Source organism: Setaria italica, chromosome IX, assembly GCF_000263155.2.
Source record: "Setaria italica strain Yugu1 chromosome IX, Setaria_italica_v2.0, whole genome shotgun sequence".
Taxonomy (NCBI): Eukaryota; Viridiplantae; Streptophyta; class Magnoliopsida; order Poales; family Poaceae; genus Setaria; species Setaria italica.
Genome location: NC_028458.1, coordinates 52609122 through 52632402, shown reverse-complemented (window position 1 = coordinate 52632402; position 23281 = coordinate 52609122). Strand labels below are relative to the sequence as shown.

The 23281-nt window shown below is 47.1% G+C and overlaps 1 protein-coding gene across 2 annotated transcripts; it reads left to right on the top strand.

The window, feature by feature from the left end:
- Nucleotides 1-14005: 14005 nt before the first annotated feature.
- LOC101758789 (peroxygenase) lies at nucleotides 14006-19734 on the top strand. Of its 2 annotated transcripts, none has more exons than XM_004985104.4 (7): nucleotides 14006-14201; nucleotides 14349-14500; nucleotides 14770-14919; nucleotides 18245-18330; nucleotides 18746-18840; nucleotides 18998-19123; nucleotides 19287-19734. In XM_004985104.4, exons 1-7 carry the CDS (start codon nucleotides 14134-14136, stop codon nucleotides 19423-19425), a joined length of 816 nt encoding a protein of 271 aa, XP_004985161.1. In that variant the 5' UTR covers nucleotides 14006-14133; the 3' UTR covers nucleotides 19426-19734. The 2 variants fall into 2 exon arrangements, with proteins under 2 accessions (XP_004985161.1, XP_004985162.1); XM_004985105.4 differs by having other exon boundaries at nucleotides 14008-14252.
- The last annotated feature ends 3547 nt before the right edge of the window (nucleotides 19735-23281 follow it).

Genomic DNA, 23281 nt, shown 5'->3' with positions numbered 1-23281 from the left:
CATGAAACCACTATAGGGTGGTTCTTCATCGTGAGGGGTGGTGAGTAGAACATGATTACTTTTTCTCAGACCCCCCCCCCCCCCCCAACCCCGGAGCGCATCACGCGCGCTGACACCCCCGTGAGACGATGGCCGCGTGCCACGGCACCGGCGCACTCCTTCCCTCCATCGCGTCCGGCTTCCACTCGATCGCCCGGCTATCTATCATAGGGACGGGCGGTCGAACGTCACGCCAGCGCCCAGCCGTTTGTCCGATCGCCTCGTGCCACGGTAGCGCCCGCAAGCGCCATTTCCCGTGATCAGCGCGGCCCGTTTCCCGTAGGGGCCGGCGCGCTCTCGCTAAGACGCGAGGCCTCGTGGTGCACGCCAGAGCCTGGCGCCGACCTCTCGCCTGCTCGCTCTCGCTCGCTGCTCGCACAAAGGCAGCACCAGCCGCCGCCCGCACCAAACCATCCCATGACCAGTTGGAGTACATGGACTGATGGGACTCCAACTAGAGTCGGCTTTGTGCACTGCCGGACCGACTCGGCCTGTTTTTATACGCATTATGGGTCGTATAAAGCTATTGTTTCCAGGTAACTCATGTCAACTAGTTGGAGTACAACAAGGCATGCAATTTGAGTCCTCTTCGCGCTCATCAGGCTAGGCCTTATGTCCCGGACCATTTGAATCTTGCCGATTCGTATGCATTGCAAGATCGACCTACGGATATATCGATCGCACAGAAGTTCCGCCAAATTCTGCGTACGTCTATCTATACCGCGGTTGACCAGGTTGTATCCTATGGATTCGGCGGGTGACATCGATCGGATTAGTGCCCTTCCCGACGACTTGCTGCACGCCATCCTCGCCGGCGTGGGCGAAGCGACCGCCGTCACCCGCACGGCCGTACTCTCCAAGAGATGGCGGTGCGTGTGGATTCATGCGCAGCACCTCGAGTTCGAGGACACCAAAGTCTCGCGCGACGCCTTGCCGGCGGACTACTGCTTCGCCGATTTTGTCGACTGGGTGTTCGCTTGTCGTGGTGACGCCGACATAGGGTCTCTCGAGATCAGCTTGTCCCGGCACGACCTCTGTGCCTCGCCGGAGCGCGTCAACGGGTGGCTCCGCCGCTACGCCATGCGGCGCGCCGTCAAATCTTTCCGCCTTCAACTCCCGCACCGGCCGCCCGACCTTAGTTGAATTCTTCGACGCCTGCAGGGACTGCAGCACGATGAGCCGGCCGTCGTGATGCCTAGCCATGGGAGGATGGCGTCCATCGAGATGCATCTATCACGCCGCACGTTCCAGCTCCCGGTGGCGGCGGCCGCGAGGTACGAAGCGCTTACGGAGCTCGTGCTCTGCAGCGCGTCGTTCGACGAGGCGGCGGCGGCGGCGGGCGGTGGGCGCACCCTCGGCGACTTCGTGTCGTCCTGCTGCCCTCGCCTGCGCAAGCTTGAAGTCATGTCCCCAAGGGGGCTGCCCCAGCTGGTGATCCGCTCTGAGACGCTCCAAGAGCTCACGCTTGTCTGGGCAGGGGACTTGCATATGCTGGATGTGGCGGCACCTAGCCTGCTCGTCCTGAAGCTCGACTGGTGCTTTCACGACAGGCCAAGTTTCTCCGGTTCGATGGCAGCGAGCACGTGATCAGCAAAAAGGTGGCCAGGATCGCGGCGCCGACGCCGAGGCTGGAGGAGATCGCGATACACTACCTTCCCGGCCGCAGGCGTCCAAACCTCGACATACATGACACGGCTAGCGTTCGCCGACTCAACAACTTCCATCTGCACATGCACGGGCCGTACTGCGTCGACGACGACAACCTGCGGCTGCTGAAGAACTGCCCTGGCGTTGAGCACATTGGCGTGTCTCTTGTGCAAGAGATGGGTGCCACGAACAGTGGCCTCGTTGATCTAACAACTGAAGGCCACGACCACGCTTTATTGTGCCACGAACGCTCAAGAGCAGTGAACTTTTGACCATGACCACGACCATGCTCTATTGTGCTCTCCAGGTGTCCTCACCTGCGATCTTTGAGCGTTCACATCACGGAAACAATAGAGGTGAGTTAGTAAAAAAAAAGAACTAGTTATTATTAGTACTATTAATTCCCAAGAAAACACAGTTTTAATAGTATAAACACATTGTCAGGACCTGCAAAGTGAATTTATGCTTACTTCACTCTTGAGCTGCAGGGCTTCGGTCAAGGGCCAAGTGCTTCTGTGATGAAGTGGATACGTGGAGGTTCCATCAAAAGTTCTTCCTGGGATCTCTGGAAGAGGTGACAATACATGGCTTCGTAGGAGCAAACGAGGATATGGAGCTTCTGACTTTGATATTTGAGAACTCCAGTTCAATCAGGAGGTTGACTATAAATGCTACAACAAAGTATCCTGATTATGATATTTTGAAACGGACAGAAGACGACGAAGATGACACAAAGACTGCTCATAGAAAACTAATGAACATCCCTTGTACTGCTGGGGGGTGTTGGCATTTTGCGAAAGCTGTATATACTTGGGCGTGCTACAAAACACTAGTTCATGGTGAAGCCAATTCAGTGTTGAATTAGGCATAGGTGCGTCCTGTTAAAAGTTAATTGTTAAGTATTATTTAGCAATTTTGCTATGTGGTTCAAGATGATATGGTACCAAGTGATTCTTCAGACAAAGTGTATTCCTGGAGTTGTAAATCATGCCATATTACCGAACCATTTTTCAAGAAACTCGAGAATACATCACTTGCAGAGTTCAATTTTAAACTAGCAAATATACACTTCAACGGGAGAGAGAAAAATGTCCCTGCATGCTCTGGATGTAGCCTGATGAACCTGGCTAAAAACTCTGGTGATAACTTGATTTATTACTAACAACAAATATTTCCAAAATCGGTGAGTACCATTGTCTAGAGATTAGTAGCCGACTGGTCGGTAAGGAATTGGATGCTGACCACCCCTTATGGTAGTACAACTGTTCCATGGATGTGAAAACAAAAATTAATAATATCATGTAATAAAAAGTCAAGGGTCTAAATTAAATGATTCAAATACAGTGTATGTCTAGATACGTAATAATATCTACGAACCTAGAGATACCAAAACGACCTATATTTTGGAATGGAGTGAGTACAAAACAAGATCACACTTAAATACGTTTGGATGATATTTTCTTAAAAAATGAATATGGAACGTTTTTTATAAATCTAAAACAGTAGGGGAAAACACGACCATGTCGAATCTTAGCAGCTTGTTAAGCTTTTTTTTTAAAAAAAATTGTGAGTGTGTCACATACTCACATTCTTGGTTTGCAATGAGTAATGGCATTACTTAAATATCAACAAAGCTCTTTCATTTGCAAAATAAGAGAAGAAGAAAAAGACCTTATAATCATCTAATGTCGAGCTGAATACGGTCTAAGCTTAGGCCCCATTTGGTAGGGCTTATCTTGACTTCAGCTTCACCTGTTTTGCGCAAATCAAGGTATTATAGCGTGAAATTGTTTTGTAAGTCGAGGCTAAAATGAACTGGAAGCCGGATGAAACCCTTATTTTTTTACTTCACCTGTGAAACCGTTTTGGGAGAAAACCTCCCAAACGGAACCTAGTACTTCCACTCACGTACGGTTTACTAGTTTGAATACAATACAAGTACTACAGCATATGGCATGCAGTTTGGTTCCGACCATGTTTAGTCCGCCAATTTCTCAATGTTCAATCTAAATCTTGTTGATTTGCTGTGCGCATTATACTGTGAAGAAACTTACGGCGGATACTGATCTCGCATACGGCAGAAGTACGTACGTGCTACTAGTTTCTGCATGGGCGGTCGTCTTGTCCTCGGCCGTTGTGTCGATCGGATCAGCGCCCTCCCCGACGAATTGCTCCACCTCATCCTGACCTTTTATGGGATGGACATAATGGAAATTTCTACGACATCTAATTAGCGCGCGCCCGCTGAAGAGGAAACTAGCCATAGAATTCAGACAATGATTAGGTCCCGTTTGGTTCACCCTGCTTATTTTTAACACCCGTCACATCAGATACTAATTAGAAATATTAAACGTAGACTATTTACAAAACCCATTACATAAGTGAAGGCTAAACAGCGAGATGAATCTATTAAGCCTAATTAGTCCATGATTTGACAATGTGTTGCTACAGTAAACATTTGCTAATGATGAATTATTAGGCTTAATAGATTCGTCTCGTCGTTTAACCTCCATCTGTGTAATGGGTTTTGTAAATAATCTACGTTTAATACTCCTAATTAGTATCTAAACATTTGATGTGACACGTGCTAAAAATAAGCAAAGGGAACCAAACGTCCCCTTAGTTTTCCTTTTAGTCGTCTGACATGCACGAACCATTCTCTTTTCGGCTTCGGTCCACGGTCCCACGCCAGCCTGCGACACCACCGAACCGGACGGCTTTCTCAAATCCTCGTGCTTCCCTTGATTCCAACTCATATTCATAATTCCACTCAAAAAAACTCATATACATAATTTATATAAATAAAATTTATACATATAACTTTTCCTAAAAATTTGTGTACAAACTTATCAAAGAAAAAAAGTATATCACAAATAAAATTGAAGAAAAAAATTGTGCAGATCCAGTCCAAAAAAATTTGTTGACATAACTTATGCAAAAGGAAGAAAATTTGTGAAAAAGGGAAAAAAATATGCATATAACTTTTTTCTGCAGAAAAGTTAGGCATATAACTTTTCCTAAAAACTAGTTATGTGTATAACTTTTTCAATGTAGCAAATGTTTTTTTAGATTACAAAAGCAAAAGAATGGGGAAAAGGAGAAAAAAGGTCGGCCTCACCGGTGCTGGTGGCACGCCGCCACCGCCAAAGGAAGCTCAAGGCCGTGGGCTCTGTCGGGAGCCGGTCGACCCCATCTCTCCACCAACCAACGGCTTCGCGTGCTCTACGGATCTTCTCTCCACAGAGCGGCACGCGACGGGCGGAGCTTGAGCCACTTCTGGAGCCATGCGCGCTCTCCGCGGTTGCCGTCACGCGCCTCACCTAGGACCGTGCTCTCTTCACTCACTTGACGCCACTTTCGCCGAAAGGGCACCACATGAGGGGGTTCGATTCGCGGCGTCTAGAGGAGCTTGAGCTGCCTACCGACGGTGAGAGGGAAGGGGAAGGGGTCTTGTATGCCGCAGCGACCTCCCCCACCGCTGCTTGGCCGCACAACGCTGGCCACCGTGCTCCGGCGTGGTTTTTACCAAAACGAGAGACGAGAAAAAGTAGAGAGAGGGGCGAGCGTCAGTGTGTGTAAATAGAGTTGCAGTTGCAGGGATAAGGCCGAAGGGGTAATAAAGAAAAGAAGAGGAAATCAGGCCCCACGCACATGACAGAACCTTCAGGGAAGGTCGTGTCGATCGCCAGCGAGCATCCTGATGCGTGTTGGTGGAATTAGCTTTGCACCGCAGGGGTAGCTAGCCGGGTAGTGGACAAGCATCGATCGCTGAGATGAAAAGTAGTGCCCGAGTGTAGAATCAGCTTTGCGGCTCCCGGTGGTGGTGGCACGTGTGGAATCAGCTTTGCAGCTCCCGGCGATGGCGGTGCGTGTGGAACCATGCACAACACCTCGAGCTCTTCGACACCGGATTGAAACTCGATACCGAGCCCGGCCGATTCGTGGGTTTCGTGGACTAGGTGTTACCTCAGCGAGGTGAGGCCGATATAGGAACTCTTAAGACCAGCATGTCCCAAGACGACAGCTGGGCCTGGGCCTCGCCGGAGTTGGTCAACGAGTAGCTCCGCTATGCCACGCAGCACGTGCATCGTTAGATCTTTCCATCTTCATCTCCCGTATCGACGAGATTCACCCTCCACGACTGATGAGCCGGCCATCGTGTTGCCTGATCATGGGAGGTGTAAGGAAAATGGCCGTAGGCCATAATAATTTTGGTGATTAATGACAACATAGTCATTGGTACTAATGTGTTTGCAAGATGTACCTTTGTAGGTATTTTATAGGTCCCAAGGATGAATTACAAAACCATCAAACTGAGAAGAAAAAGAAAGACTTAGAAGAATTCTACGGCATACAAATGATGGTAATGAAGCTGGGACAAAGACATGTGAAGATTTGAAGCGAATCCTGCTGAAAATATGCACCGATACATTAAACCGACTCATACTCTGGTAACAGTAACCATCACTGATTCAATTGGTGACCGCAGGCAGGGCCAAGTTAGGCACGTGTACTATTACCATCGATTCATACTCTGGTAACAGTAACCATCACCGATTCAGTCGGTGACCACGGACAGGGCCAAGGTAGGCGTGTACACTATTACCACCGATTCATACTCTGGTAATAGTAATCATCACTGATTCAATAGGTGACCCCAGGCAGGGCCAATGTAGGTGCGTACACTATTACCACCGATTCATACTCTGGTAACAGTAACCATCACCGATTCAGTCAGTGACCATAGGCAGGGCCAAAGTAGACGTATGCACTGTTACCACCAATTTATACTCTGGTAACAGTATCCATCACCGATTCAATTGTTGACCACAGGCAGAGCCAAGCTAGACGCGTGCACTGTTACCACCGATTCATACTCTGTAACAGTAACCATCACCGAATCAGTCGATGATCATCGGCTCGGCTCAAAATCGGCTCTGGAAGGTTTGGAGTATAATTTGGGCCTCACCAATTTATACGGTGGCTACAGTAACCATGGCAGCGAATGAGTAGGTGATACGCGGAAAGTTACAACGGCTATGTAACAGCTAGTTCTTAGAGTTGCGGCTACATATACCCCATTGCCCCACCATTTGAGGTATGTTAGAGCTTGGAGAAGCTATAGGTTTAGTTCTCACATACACACTAGTGCTCTATCCACCAAAGTGCTAAAGAGAAGATTAAGGCAATTAGCATAAGGCTTAGGTCTTGGTTAGTGCTAATTTAGGCCTATTTAGCGCATTGCTTTAGGTTTAGCCTAAAGTTAGGTGAGGTTTGCACATCTCCATTGTATCGGTGCTTGTGCACACCAAGAGTTGTAAATCCAAGGCTTGTAAGTCTTGCGAGACCCTCCAACCGCATTTGTGGAGTGGTCACAGCTGCTTGTGAGAGGGAGGAGAGGCCCTCCGTATTTTGCCGAAGCTCTACCAAGTGAAAATCGGCAAGGAGCATCCGGGAGAGGCTAGGCGAAGACCCACTTGCTCGTGGAGAAGGCCCGTCGGCTATCCTACGGAGTTACTTGACTGGGGAGTTTATGCCCTTGCGTGGGCATTCCCTTTGAGAGGGCTCCAACAACGAGGACTAGTGGAAAGCTTTGCTTTGCGATACCTCGGTAAAAATTGCCATGTCGTCACGCTAGGAGTTTACCTTCTCTACCTCATTTACTTCCGCATTTCTTATTGCACTTATATTTCCGCATTTATCTTTCCTAGAATTGCCATGTGTAGTTTATAGGATTGGAACCTAGGGTGCAAAACTCCTTTGTGGTAGAGATAACAACATATAGAAAAACCTAGTGTATATCTAGATAGAAATTGGAATAAATTTTTTATATATACCTGGAGTTTTAGTTTTTAGAACACCCAATTCACCTCCCTCTAAGGGTGTCAAAGTCTCTTTTATTGGTATCAGAGCTGGGGTGTCATAGTCCTTCAATTGGTATCAGAGCTGATGGCTCATATTTGGACCCTTTGCCTCACTGCCATTGAGCAAAACGACATCCGATGATATTAAGAGTGATCTCGGTAGGCCTCCACACTTTGACAGCACTAATTTTCCCTATTGGCATGTTCGCATGTCATGTTTTTTAGAGGTGAAAGGTTTAGGTATTTGGAGAGTGATGAAACATGGAATGAATCCCCTAGTTCGGCTGAAAAACCCCACCAAGACTGATGAAAAAGAGTTGCACCTCAATGCTATTGCTTGGAATTCAATTTTTGAATCCCTTAGCATTGCGATGTTCAATAGAGTCTATGAGCTTGAAATACACACGAAATATGGACAACGCTCATAGAGCTCCACAATGGAACGAAGGATGTTAAGGAGCAAAAGTATAGCTTGATCAAAGAAACTTTCGATTCTTTCAAAATGTTGCCTAATGAATTAGCTAATGACATGTACTCATGCTTAAATGTTATTGTTAATGAGCTAAATGCAATAGGTTTGACTAAGCTATCTGTTGCGGACGTCTCAGGAAAGATCATCCAAGTTCTTCCTAAAGACAAGTACGCCGCCATCATCACCTACTTTCATTGCTTTGAAGACATGAACAAGTTGAAGCTAACCAAGCTCTTGAATAAGATTATTGCCTATGAGTTATCCATGAAGATTATCAAAATCTCTTCTCACTCAAGTCAAGATGTTAGCACATCAAGCAAAGAAGAGAAAAATAGGGAGAAGGAAGAAGACAAGCAAGAATCTTCAATATCAAGCAAGAAAGCTCAAAAGCAAGAATCAAGCTCAAGCTCATGCTCAAGTGAAGCTTCAAGTTCTAGTGATGAATAAGAAGAAAGTGATGATGAGGTGGAAGATGAAGAGGATGATCAAGCAAGTAGTAGAAACTCCTCCGATGATGAAGAAATCAAGCAACTTGTGAAAGGAGTGAACAGGCTACTCAAGAAGCTTAACTCCAAAGGTGTCCCTACGGAACCATTGGTTCGCTGCAACCTGAGGAAAAAGAAGAAAGAATGTCTTAGTTGTGGTGAGAAGGGACACCACATTGAGTATTGTCCGTTGATGGAGAAGAGATGCAAGCAAAAAAGGAAAGAAAGAAAAGAAAGGAAGAAAAAGAAGACGAGCAAAATGAAGACCTTCACAAGCATTGCAAAGGGTGTGTTTGATATGACAAACACAAGTGATGAAGAAACCCACCGCAAGCTACGTGCCTTCTTAAGATTGAGTCATAAGGTAAACTGATAAGAAGTTGTTGCCCTCCAGCGAACTCAGCTCCATCAAGATTATGTTGTTGCTGCAAAAGCTCTTCATCATCTAGTAGTTGGTTGAGGTCTGGTAAGCCCTCTTCATCATCTAGTAGTTGGTTGATTGAGGTCTGGCAAGATCTCTCCATCATCTGGTGGTGATTTGTTGAGATGTAAAGTCATGGATGCTGAATGGAAGAAGAAAAGAGCATTGAACATTGAAGCTATGGTTAGCAGCCTTTTATAGGCCAAAGAAGGGAGGGAAAATGGCAGGATTTTAAATTTTGCATTCTGTTTGCTGAAGAAAATTTCAGCAACTCTTGTACTCGGTAGTGACCTTGTGCTTATAAGTATCTCCCATTTAAATATTGTTGGATATATTGATATGTGTTGGCGCTAGAAATCAGCTGATTAAATTCCCAGCGTCGGACACACGACCCGGGAGAATCTGCTTAGCTCCTGTTCGGGTGATTGCCCTGGTGCAGTTCGCGCGGCGTGCCAGCCAATCTGACCTGTTGATAGGTAAGGAAATAGACGTGTCAGTTCCCAGAGGTTGCGATCGGCTAAGGTTCCGATCTTGAGAAAGCTTATCAGCGAATCGGCCGATTTGCAATAATAAGGAAATCGACTATTATGCAACCGATTACCAGGCAACGTTTGTTGAGAAAACTACTAGAGTAATCTAAACAACGCTATAGTAGCAACACTAGGAACAGATCTGATCGGCTATGCGTGAAATAGGTAGATTAAACAGCAAAATACAAGAAAAGCCGAAGATACTGATTCCTAGTTGGATAACTGGTGATAAAACTAGAACAACAGGTAAAACCTAGAATTCTAGTAAGTATCGATAACTGGTGAATAAATCTAAACGAAACGACAGCGATGCGCCCGAAGTTAAAGCTTAGAAAGTACTCGATAAACGGAACTTACAAGATCAGCCGGAGGTCAAGTTGATGCAGCCCCGCTAACCCGTACGAACTCGTGAAAAAGGAGAAAAGTGTTGGCGAAGTCGCCTGCTTGAAAGTAAGTACGAGGAAAAAGTAGTTTGTTGTATTGAGTTGATTGTTTTTTACAGATCCATAAGGGTGGCTATTTATAGCCCCGTACAAATGACTTCCTATCCGACTAGAACTCTATCCCTAAGTTTAAACGGAAAACAAATATTTACAAGTACGATTCGTACTATTTTTACGCACTTCATGGGCTGACTCCTTCTTCATCTTTATAATCTTTTTTAAGCCCACATCGGCCCAACTATTCCAACTTCCTAATCGGTCGATCACCTCTTTGGCATGAGGGTAACCGATCAGGACCCACACGTCAAGGGCTCAGACTCATCCCGACCTTGGGGACTAAGGTCGGACGAGGCGGAGATCTTCCTTTGGGGGTCGGGCGCGTCCGATCCCAAGCCTCAGGGGTCGGGCGAGGCGGAGCTCCTCCCTTGGGGGTCGGGCGCGTCCGACCCCAAGCATCAGGGGTCGGGCAAGGCGGAGGTCCTCCCTTGGGGATCGGGCGCGTCCGATCCCAAGCCTCAGGGGTCGGGCGAGGCGGAACTCCAATCAATCGACCGATCCTCGACTGTAGCATCAATTGGCCGATCTTTGACTGTAGCACCAATCGGCCGATTTCCAATCATCGCCCTTGTATCTCGCCGCATCTTCCAATCTCCTCTTCGTCTAACGCCGATTTTACTCGTGTCAAAATCTGGCGTCAACAATATGTTATTTGGAACTTTAGAATATTTAATGGGTCACTCCATTGATATGTTATGTAGAATTTTAGAATATTTAATGGGTCACTCAAGTACAGATTGCAATCATTGTACGTTTGGTGTGCGTGTGAGGAACGCTTGGCTTGCATCTGAGTATTAAGGGCCTGTTTGGATACACCCTCATAAACTTTAGGACACTCATAAAGTTTAGGAGCTAGAAATTGGTAGTCCTAAAATTTATGAGTGGGCTGTTTGGATGGAATCATAATCTTTAGGATGTTAGAGGGGAAATAACTTTTGTACCCCTAATTACTCCACCCCTGCTCTGTTTCTAGCGTCGTGGAGAGAGAAGGGGAGGGGCAACAAGGGTAAAGGATGGGTTGGGGACTACTTTTAGGAGAAAAATGATCCATTATGATGGTTTGGTCCTCCTAATGAAAACAGCACTCCTAAACATTATGAATGCAATTTTATGACATATGTTTGGATGCATAAAGTTCTATAAAAATTATGAGTGTGTATAAAAAAAAGCCGGAGAACCGTCGAGATGCGCACTAGCCCGGGCCGTCTCTCTAGTTGCATTTGTTTATTCGGATCTCTGTTCTGCCCAGATCGCCGGACCGGCGCCAAAAACAAATCGAGAAAACGTATGCGCGGGACGATCGAGCTGGACAACGTGCAGCAAGCATGGAGGCTATTGACTATCTTCTCCAAACTGAACAGTACAGACCACGAATTCCAGAGCTTATAATAGTGTTGGGACGGTGGCAACTCCATCCATGCACGCCAATGCCAGGCGTGCAAGCGAGGAGATTTTTCAGGCTATTTGGTGCACGGTAACCAAGGCTCCAGGTCTAGCACGAGCTGCTGATCCGCTCAATCGGTCGTGGGACCTGCATTATCCTTTCGAGCACCGTTTGTGAATTTCTGAAACTGTTCACGCGTCGCTTCTGCAAGTGTATTTCGCGTCAATGGCTTCTTCTCCCGTCCACGTGCACTGCCGCGACGTGTGCTGCTTCCACACGGAGGACACGTCCGTCTCTGGTTCTCTGCAACTTGTGGTTTCTTTAAAAGCATAGCGCATGCCTCTGCGCCCCGCACGCGCTCCCATCAAGGTGTTTGAATATTAGCAACGTAACATCGGACCGTTTGATTCTAATTACTAATTAGAAGGATTAAACATGAGTTAATTATAAAATTAATTGCAGAATTTCTAGACTAATTCACAAGACGAATCTATTAAGTCTAATTAATACATCATTATAATAATTATTGTAGCATCACATTATTAAATCAATAACTAATTAGGTTTAACAGATTCGTCTCGCAAATTAGATTCCATATGTGCAATTAGTTTTATAATTAATTTATATTTAATACTTCTGATTAGTATCATTCGATGTAACGTGTGTTGCGTTAGCCCCTCGAGCTCCCAACTCCCGATCATTCCTGCGTATTCGTCCTTTCGTAATACAGAGCATGGCGTCGTCGTCAGCCGCCGACCTGTCTCTGCAGACGGAGGCCCCCCACGTGACCGTCACGAAAGGAGCGGAGGCTCAACCCCGACCTGCAGGAGCAGCTTCCCAAGCCATGTAGGCATAGCCATAGCAACTCCATCCTTCATATGGTCGCCTTGATTCCGCCATTGCTACTTTGCTAGAACAGAGCATGGTCCAGCTCAAGCACCCTGATTACTCCGTCTCTGTCCCCGCAGATCTCGCGAGGGCTATGGCGGCGGTGGACCCGAGCCACCCGAAGGGGACAGAGGGGCGTGACCCCCGCGGCATGAGCGTGCTTCAGCAGCACGCCGCCTTCTTCGACCTCATATGTTTCCATTTTCTGAAGTTCGTGATCTAAGGTCCCGTTTTCTTCCACTGATTTATTTTTAGCACCCGTCACATCGAATGTTTAGATACTAATTAGGAGTATTAAACGTAGACTATTTACAAAACCCATTACATAAGACGAATCTAAACGACGAGACGAATCTATTAAGCCTAATTAGTCCATGATTTGACAATGTGTTGCTACAGTAAACATTTGCTAATGATGTATTAATTAGGCGTAATTAGGCTTAATAGATTCGTCTCGCCGTTTAGATTCGTCTTATGTAATGAGTTTTGTAAATAGTCTACGTTTAATACTCCTAATTAGTATCTAAATATTCGATGTGACACGTGCTAAAAATAAGTCAGTAGAAGAAAACGCCCCCTAAGTAGGAGAAAATAAACTTTCAAGTTTTCTTCTCCTGCCGTAGCGTTAACAGCTGGGCCCAAAAACCAAAATAGTAAAAGAAACCCATGGGTGGAAAAGAATCTCGGCCCACTGCCTGACTAATGGGGCTTCATTTTGCCGATGCCGGAGCGGGGTTCGCTACTACGGTATGAGAAAAATTGGGGATCACATTAACAAAGTGCACATACGACACGACGAGAATTGCATATGCCAATGTATGCATCCTCGCATCAAGCGAGAAAAGCCAACCTGATCGATGCCCTTTTCATTCTTTTGAGACGTTCTAATCTCACGCGTACCTCTGTCCGGTGGCACATTCCGTTTTAGCCTTTTAGGTTTTGGCGGACTAGCGTGGCATCCAGACACTTCTCAAAAGTTATCCCGGATATGAGCGCAAACACTCATCTGAAATAGTGGTGGCATGTCAGTTCCCCGCAAAAAAAAAAAAAAAGTGGCATGTCAGCCAGCTATAATGTTGTTTATGTCAGCTTTTTTGTCTATACATAGCACAAAGAGTTAACGAGGAAACATATGAGTAGAGATAAAAAAAAAAAGCTAACTATATGTGCTAGCGTTAGGCAGCCACGCGTCCATCCTGGCCCTCGCCACTTCGCCAGCCATGCGTACAGCACGCGGCACGCCGCGAATATTGAGATGTTCACCCTGCACTCTCCAACTTTTTGAAAACTGCATGCCGCACTCTTATTTAAGCACAAATCGGACCTGTTCTTGCCAGATTTCCGGCTTTAAAAGGTTTTGAAAACTGGGAGAGAGCGAATGCGAGGGAGAGAGGGACGACCTGCCGATAGCCCGAGAGGCAAAGCGGTTAAAACACTGCGGGCTGGGAACGGAGGCATGGCAAGCGAAGCGTTAGGCGTCTCGGTGATATCAATAACACAGTGCCGCAACGGGGGCATGCACGTACCGTGCCCGGACTGTTTGGGACTAGGACGTTCATGTGCTCGCAGCCCACGCCGTGAAGGCGTGAAGGAGTGGAACAGCACCGTTCCGGGGTGCTTCTCCCTTTCGGCGCGGGTTGCCACGGTGACACGTCGCCACTTTCCGCGGTTCCCGTGGCAGCGTTTCGGTGCTTTCCGCCGCCGCCCGCGTCTGCTTTGGCGGTTTGGCCCTGTGCGCTGTGCTCCGGACGGACGACGCGGACGGCGCACCTCCTGAGTCCTGACCGCGTGAGTCGCCCGTGGTTTTGCCTTGCCTTCCCTTCCCTTCCCTTGCCGCCGCCCCCGCACCCGCAGGGCTTTAAAAGGAAGCGGAGCGCACGTCGAGGCATCATCGGTTACACGCATGACTCTGCAACTCGTGTCGAGCCTTCCCGCACGGTGCTCCCGTCTCGCCGTTCCCCACCTCCGAAGGTACCGGATCCTCCATTCCTGCCCTGCGCAGCGCACCCGCGCGTCGTAACGGTCTCGAATCCGATCCCTTTTCCTCTGCACTGCTCGATCCTTCCGAGTTCGCTTTCCAAACCGATTGTTTAATTCGTCTGATCGTTCGATCCGCAGGTCCTGCAAGTTGAGCCCGCGAGTGAGCATGTCGTCGTCGTCGTTCTCGTCGCCGCCGGAGGACCAGTCCCAGGAGACGGAGGCGCCCCACGCGCCCGTCACCCGGGAGCGGAGGCTCAACCCCGACCTGCAGCAGCAGCTCCCCAAGCCATGTATGCAACTCGATCTCTCTCCGCTTCCTCCCCTTTTCTGTTACATGTACCTTGCACAGCAGAGCACTGGTGCCATCGAGATAAATGTCAGATATAACTAGACCATCCTCCTCCTCCTAATCTCAGCGAGAAGGGTTACATTCGTGTTCGTCGTTGTGGTTATGGCAAAACATGGAGACAGCACCATCATTTTTGTGATTAGCAGAGCCGTGTTCCAGGTTCCAGCTCAAGCATTGGTTCTGTTTTCTTTTTGTCCCCCATGGTTACAGATCTCGCGCGGGCTCTCGAGGCGGTGGACCCGAGCCACCCGCAGGGGACCAAGGGGCGCGACTCCCGCGGCCTGAGCGTGCTTCAGCAGCACGCGGCCTTCTTCGACCGCAATGGCGACGGCATCATCTACCCCTGGGAGACGTTTCAAGGTGCGTGGCCAACTGAATAATGACTGCACGTAGTTGATCAGTCTTTTTTTCTCGTTTCAGACAAGCAGTAAGGATTCAGTATTCACGAGCTTTCCTTTTCGATTCAGCTGAAACCATGAGCAGAATGTCTCTAGTGTTGCTGTGCGAATAAGTTTCTGGTGCGTTAATGCTGGGACCCTTACGGGTGAGATTAGAAAAAAACGGACGCGTCGCTATCCTTGTCCACCGGACGCGCCTCCTACCCACACGCTGACGCGCCCCCCCTATCCCCCTTCCCTTCTTCACTGCGAGTCCTACCACAAATCTTATCCCCTCCCTTCTTCTCCAACCGTTCTCTCTTTCTCCATTCTTCCTCCCTGAACAACCTTGACAAGCACCAAATGCGGCACCACGTGGACAGTGGTGTAGCCAGGGGGCTGGCAAATGCGGCACCACGTGGACAGTGGTGTAGCCAGGGGGCTGGCAGGGGCTATGGCCCCTTTCTGCAAACATGGCCTATATACTTAGGCCTTAGGCCTTGTTTAGTTCCCAATTTGGAGGTGGCAAAATTGGCATTTTGCTATAAATGCGTAACTGTAGCGTTTCGTTTGTATTTGTAAATTATTGTCAAAATATTGACTAATTAGGCTCAAAAGATTCATCTCGCAAAGTACAACAAAACTGTGCAATTAGTTTTTGATTTCGTCTACATTTAGTACTCCATACATGTACCGCAAGTTTGATGTGATGGAGAATCTTCTTTTTGCATAGTGTCAAAGTTGGGAGTTTGGAGGTAACTAAACATAGCTTAGTTTTCTAGTAGGTAAGTACAGGAAACAGTGATTGATTAAATGATTATTGGTTATTGCTCTATTTGTGCACATGATAAAAAATATGTAGCCTATTGAGTTAAATTGAAATTGAAATCAGGCATAGTATATTAAATTTAAACATGTAGTCCATTAAATATTGTTTACATGGTCCCCTCCATACGAAAATTCTAGCTACTACGCCACTGGACCCCAGGAACTGGAACTCCATCCCCCGACCAAAGAATGGATCTCAATCGAGCGGGATTTCGACGCCCACCAAGTAAATTGCCTCCAAAATTCCTCTCGCCCTCTCAGTTATTCCCCTCTCCCTCTCAGTAATGCCGCTCTTCCAGCTGATTAACGTCGCTGCATCCGATTTTTCTCTCTCCCCCCTCAGTAATTCCTCTCTCCCTCTCAGTAGTGTGCACGTAATTGCTATTTGCTAGGATGTATATGCTTGGTGTTTCGGGTACTGGATTACTGAGATACTGTTGACGTAGTAGAACGGCCTAATTAGCTCATGATCTTGGTGTTTCCTCTGATTTATAGTGCACTAGGACTTTTACCGTCTAATTTCTTGAACGATGACCAGTGCTTGCAGCCGTTGCATTTAAAATGCTCACTTACTGCACATGAGATACTCATTTGTTGACCTGCCAAGCAGCAAGCTCTCATTTTGAGAAATCCAATTCTTCTTTGTTACACCGCAATCACAAATCTTTGTCATTGCAATTAAATTTGTTTTTTAACATCTCTGCAAAAAATAGTGAAGCTGCCTTCAGAACCTTTCACAATGGGAAATTAAAAGCGAAAAGTCTCAAAATGAAATATGATGGCGATATAAACAGATAAATATCCAGCCTGCCCCAAAATACTATTTTCCATACCATTCAATAGCCCCCCCCCCTAATGCTGCCGTGTACACCCCACAGGAGCTCCTAAATCATTTTGTTAATTATAGGGTTAGAGTCCCTGTTAAGCAACAAGACATACCATTAGTCCAAAGTATCATCAGCCCACCAGCCCAATGATTCGTTCTAGCCTTCCAGCATCCAGATAGTCCGAGAAAAAACAATATAATGGACATGTAGCTTTCTTCTAATATTTCATGTTTTAGTGTTTCATGCTATTTTAAACAAAAAATTACTCATATGCAATTTTTTTTGTCACCAAACCCATCTTTATTCTCTGTCATCCGAGATTCTTTTACAAGTGCTCGATCATGATCACAATTAGTAGCATCAATGTGTAATCAATCTATGTATATTAGGATCATATAACCTAATTAACCGCTATTACATGGCAACATGTAGGATGGCCCATTTTCTACATATACGATCGAATGTATTGTTTGGCACTCTCATTTGTAAAATAACTTTGTCATCCATACATATTAGAGTCCTTGAAGTTTTTATGAGATCGTTTTTTGTTTGGTGTCTTGGCCCCCCTATGTTCAAATCCTGGCTACGCCCTTGCATGCGGAGGTCGCGCGGCGGCCACGGCGAGCAACCTGTGGAGGTCAAGCAGGTTGCTATAGATGTGGTGCCGTAGTTTGCCACCAACTACGCTGAGCTGCGCCAACAAACTTCTCCGTATGTTGCTCGACATCACCGTGACATGGGAGTTGGACTTGGCATAGTATAGCAGCGAGAGCTTCGTGCCTACTGATGGTTCCTTCAACGAATTGAACCCCGAGCACCCTGGTGAGCTCAAGTTAGACCTCAAGAGCTTATGCGCTACATGCCTGGCGAGCACTTCGACGAGTTTCCTTCAACGAATTGAACCCCGAGCACCCTGGTGAGCTCAAGTTAGACCTCAAGAGCTTATGCGCTACATGCTTGGCGAGCACTTCGACGAGTGTTGGGGGGCACGGGCCGCCGCTCCCCATGGCCAGGGGGCGAGCCACGCTGGCCGCCGGAGGAGCTCCTCCGCGGGGAAGGATGCCGAGCGCCGCACCCCTATGGCTAGGGGCGAGTCGCGTCGGCCGCCGCCCTCCTCCTCCTCCTCCTCCATCCTTTCCTAGCGTTAGGTCCACTGTGCAGTGCTCCTCCTGTCAGGGAAGCGTATGGGGAAGGATGCCGAGTGCCGCACCCCCGTGGCTAGGGGCGAGTCGCGTCGGCTGCCGCCCTCCTCCTCCTCCTCCATCCTTTCCTAGCGTTAGATCCCACTGTGCAGTGCTCCTCCTGTCAGGGAAGCGTATGTTTCAAGTGTTTCAGATGTTTCAGAAGAATGTTGCAAGTGTTTTATGTGGATGTTGCAGAGTAGATCTAGATGTTGCACATGTTTCACACACATGTTGCAAGTGTTTTATTTGGATGTTGCATTTTTAATAAGAGATTTGAATGTTCCATGCAACACGAAACAGATATTGCGGCGATTTTTTTCACATCATCAACAAATGGCTAATACATTTTTTTCAACATATTTTTTGATGTTGCAAATGGTGATTTTTTTATGTTGCAAATGTTTATTTTTTCTATGTTGTAGACGTTATTTTTCGTGATGTTTTATGTTTGTGCTTCCTTGCTTTCCAGGTCTCCGAGCAATAGGGTGTGGACTCCCTGTATCAGTCGTGGGCTCTATACTGATCAACCTCGTCCTGAGTTATCCCACTCAGCCGGTAACGTTCTCGACTTCTCTTGGCATGTAGCTTTGCCGGACTAGACATCTCAAGACCCATCCTTTAGAATCTTAGAATCTTGATGTTTGGATCCATGGACTCAGGTCACATCGAATGTTTGATACCAATTAGAGGACTAAACGTGAACTAATTTATAAAACTAATTGCATAGACTAATTAGGCTTAATAGATTTGTCTCGCGAATTAGTCTTCATTTATGCAATTGGTTTTGTAATTAATCTATATTTAATACTCCTGATTATAATATCTAAATATTCGATGTGACAGGACTAAACTTTAGTCAGAAAGGCTTTGGTGTCACGTTTGTTCTGTTCCTTTCTCTAGACTGGACACTGTTTGTTTTTCATATATACTATATGTTTTCATGTTAATCAAATGCTGTTTCTGAATGCAGGGATGGTTACCGTCACCTTTGTTCTCCATCCATATAAAGAACATCCACAAGGGTAAGCACGGGAGCGATTCTGAAGCCTATGATACTGAAGGGAGGTACGTACGCATAACACATTCAGTACTCTCCATTTGCAGAGGTTGATTTCCACAAGATCCATCAATGTCTATACTGTACAGGAGGCTACAAATTTTATACTGTACCATTCCAGCCACAGAATTTCTAACTAGTTTATACTTGCTCAATCTTGCACAGGTTTGATCCATCAAAGTTCGATGCTATATTTAGCAAGTATGGTCGAACTCATCCGAATGCTTTGACAAAAGACGAGCTGAACTCGATGCTTGAGGGAAACCGCAATATGTATGATTTCCTTGGCTGGTAAGACGCGGTTGAACGAGCAATGTTTCTGTCAATCAATTCCATTTTCGATCTTTCTTGGCATGGAGTTGATTTCTAACGTTATTTGTTTTTATCGTTGGTTTAAAAATTTGTTCATACAGTTCTTTCTTTTTATGTTTTATTTATGATCTCGTCCATACAGGGCCACCGCCGCCGGTGAATGGCTGTTACTCTACAGCGTAGCAAAGGACAAGGATGGCCTGTTGCAGCGAGAGACTGTCCGGGGCGCCTTCGATGGAAGCCTATTTGAGCGACTGCAAGACAACAAGAAATCCTCCTGAATTCGCCCAAGGATAGATTGTCCCGCTCAACAGAAGGGCTGATAATACAAAACTGGAAGTTTGCCATTAGGCTGTATTTGAATAAGAAACGTTAATGCATTACAGAAAACAAGCGAAACCTTTATCGTGCAAAATCATTACTATCTTGTGTATTTGGACTTTGTGTTTTCTAAACTCTCTTGAGTTATCCCTCCCTCTTGTCTCAGAAAAGTAGTGCATTCTTTTCAATGTTCATGCTGGAACTGTATAAAATTATGAAAACTTGTGTTTTAAACTATGTAATCGGAAAAGGAAATCAGGTTGATCGTGCGTGCTGAATTATGAAAAGCCATGGAGACAGAGCTCACCTAGTCGCCTGGCCTAGGAGTGATGAACAATGTTGGCATAATAATTTCTCACTCATTACATTTCTAGGGGAAGTATGCACCCCCATTCTTTGAGAGGGGAAAATTAGTTCTCTTCTAATTAAATGCCCATGAGAGGAGACAGGGTACAAACAAGAAAGGACGGCCGCGTCACCCCCCCCCCTTGCGTGACTCGGGCGGCGGCCGCGGCACCGGCCTCCGCTGCCTCCTCCCTCCCCCCCTCCCCTGCCGCCGCCGAAGGGGCCTGCTGGAAGTTCGCGTGGCAGTGCCCTGCCCTACGCCTTGCACGGATGGGTGCTGCCGGCGGTGGGAGAGCGGCGTCCCCGGCCCTGGCGGCCGCCAAGGTTGACAGAGAGGAGGGCGCGAGGCTCGGGAAGAGGCAACTGTGGCTACGTGCGGGTCGGCGTCGGGACAGCTGGTGGTGGGAGCGGAGGCAGTGGCTAGAATGGTGCCTGACACCACCTCAACGCTACCCTTCTCTTCTCTTCGTTGGCGACGCAGGTCTGCAGTTTTGCAGTGCTGCCGTGGTGGTGGAGTTGGAGGGTGCAGGGAACGCTCGTGGTACCTTGGTGGTGATGCGTGATGTGCCGGGCCATCCTTCTGGCGCAGACGTCGCAGAGGCGACGGGGAGCGAGAAGCTGCCGCAAGCGATGCCCGGCGGCAAGTCGTGAGACGCCGGGAGGTGCGCCGCCACTGGAAGGAGTGCGTGGCCGGGAGGAGCCCGTCCAAGAGAGTGCACAGTGGCCGGGAGAAGCACGGCAAGTAGATGCGCGGCGTCGGCAGGGAGGTGCAGGTGGCGGAGGGCGCTGCGCGTGGGCGGTGATAAAAATGGAGGTGGAGGTACGACGGCATGGCGAGTGAAGGCGTGGTGGAGGCGGCGCCTCGGCTGGGTTGCCGTAGCAGTGGTCCGGGAGTGCCGAACCATGTACGTGCAATGAGGGGTTGTATTGCTTCGGACAAAAGCCCTCACCGGCCTTCGTGTTGGGGGACGTGACAGCAGCGTCCTAGGACATCGTCTTTCCCGTTGGGGCATGTTGGAATTACGACTCTGCTGCACGAGCTTCTCTAGGTGAAAACTCTATCCAGATCCTGAACGAGCAACGACGGCGCCATTGGTGTCGTGCCCTCCTTGGAGGCGTCGTCTCTAGAGACCCAACTTAGTTCGTGGCATTGCTGAAGCATTGTCATGGGAGGTCATAGCCGAGGGCGGTAACTCCGCCGCGTAGTGAGCTGAATGGGTGTTGCCGAGCCCATGTGCAGGCGATCAAAGTTATGATGGCGGTTAGGGGTTGTTGCATGGTTGTCCGATTTGGCTGCTTGCAGCGGACCGCGGCGGCTGATGTTGCTTGGCAGCGATCAGTGCGGTGTGGGATTGCGTCGGAGGACGGTGCTTGCGGCAACAATAACGTGGGACGACTAGGCTTGCAGCGGACCGCGGCGGGTTACTCAGCTTAGCTGGGTTATCCGGTGCGGTACATCGTCGGAAGACGGCACAAGCGACTTCTCTAGCTTGCTGACACGGCGGAGAAGGCTATGTATGAGGGTGAAGTAGCGAGGCAAAAGTCAACACACTTCGGTGGCTTGGTTGTTCTATGGAGATCTTGGGGAACGAGGCAATATCGCTCAACACTTTGACAACGAGAAAAGAAACGGATCCATGATGTGGAGTACTGCGATGGGCATGGCAAGACCCCCGCACATGGTGTATCTTCGAGGCGACGAGAGAGAGGCAGAGTCCAATGGCGGATGTGGCAAGGCCCCCACACGTTGTGTTATCGTGGTGGCACCTGCGAGAGGTCCGGATTCGGTGCTATCACTGGAGAGTGATGTTACAACGGCATTACGGTGGAAGGTCCTGCATGGCGGTGGCCTTCTCGGTGCGGTGTAGTCTACTTCTCGGTTCAACGTCGACGCTAGGTTATGCTGGGAGGTTTTGGCGACTTTTTGACCATGTGTATGGTGGTACGGGCTGTGGTAAGGGCTCGGTTCTGTCACCGAGGTGTTAAGAGGAGTGGAGCTCGGCGACGATTGATGTCCCAATCCAACCGGCCGATGTGTTGTAGAGTTGAGTTGCGTGTGAGGGCGTGGTGCGGCATGCGTTGATGATCCAATCCGACCTGTCGGTGTTTGCATCATTTTTTCCTTTTTAATATTTTCATCCAGAACTTCATCTTATTTTTAATATAAATCGGCAGCTGGTTGGTTAAAAAAAAAAGCCTATGAGAGGGGGAAACTGTATTGTTCTCTTCTAACTATTTTTTTTCTTACTCAAGCCTGTTTCGTTTCAGATGCAAATCTGCATTGCAATGCTGAAACAAACGTATCTCAGATAATAATAATCCACGAGCCAGATTGTTTTAATATAGTAATAATGTGCTTTCCTAATTTGTACTCAGACCAATTGCAATCTACGATAACAAGCATGGCCTTAGAATCGATCTCAAGAGAAATCCTAAAGAAATCAGACTCTTTTGAAGGGCATCCAGGAGACCAGGAGCAGGAGGTCGAGTGTCCGCTGTATTTTAAATTCATCCGATAATGTCAAGTAAATCTGAAAACAGAAAAATATGATTCCGTCTGATCATGAAGTTCAACTTGTCAAGAAACAAGCAACAACAGGTCAATTCTTACTGTTCATCACCTGCTAATAGTACTATTTTGCATTTATAAATCTCAACATCGAAGATGCATTTTTTTTCTACTTTACACAAATCTAAATAATGTACTACAGGAAATCAGACATTCAGGCGATTTTTTTTAAATTTTAACCTTTTTCAACTAATATTTTAAAAATAACTCACCCGAACAAACATTTGCCGATCTGACCCTTTTGGTCGCACCGGTCCGCGTGGCGTGACAAGAACACTCTGTCGTACCACATGCAATGGTGTAACAAGGTGTGCTACGTCGGAACGTATGGAAGGGGTTTGCCAGCGTATAATCCACGTGGTCAGCTTGTCACGCCACTCCTGCCGGCGTGACAACACAATCTTGTCACGCCACTCCCGCCGGCGTGATAAGGTCTGACTTTAAAAAAATCATAATTTTTTCATATGAACTCGGATGAAAATGACTTTTATATGGAAATTGTAGCTCTCAACGAGATCTACAACTTTGTAATTTTAAGTTTTTTCATTTAAAGTCATTAAGATATATTAATAACTAATCTAAACTTTAGACAGCATATTAAGCTCCTGATCCTGTTTTCGGTCATCTCCAACTTGGCTTTGTTCAACATTATTCCACCAAAGAAGTTCTATGCAATATATTATCTATGAAATTATAGGAAATAGATAAATTTAATATATCAAAAACTACTACAACTAAACTGAAAGATATATAATTATCAAATATTGAACATAAATAATGAAATTTGGATACAAAAGGTTGCATAACTAGGTAGTGCTAAGCATAGGATATTACTAGTTATTAAAATAGATGGTACAAATGTTATAACTAATCAAGATTGGATTGTGCATAAAAGTAAGTTT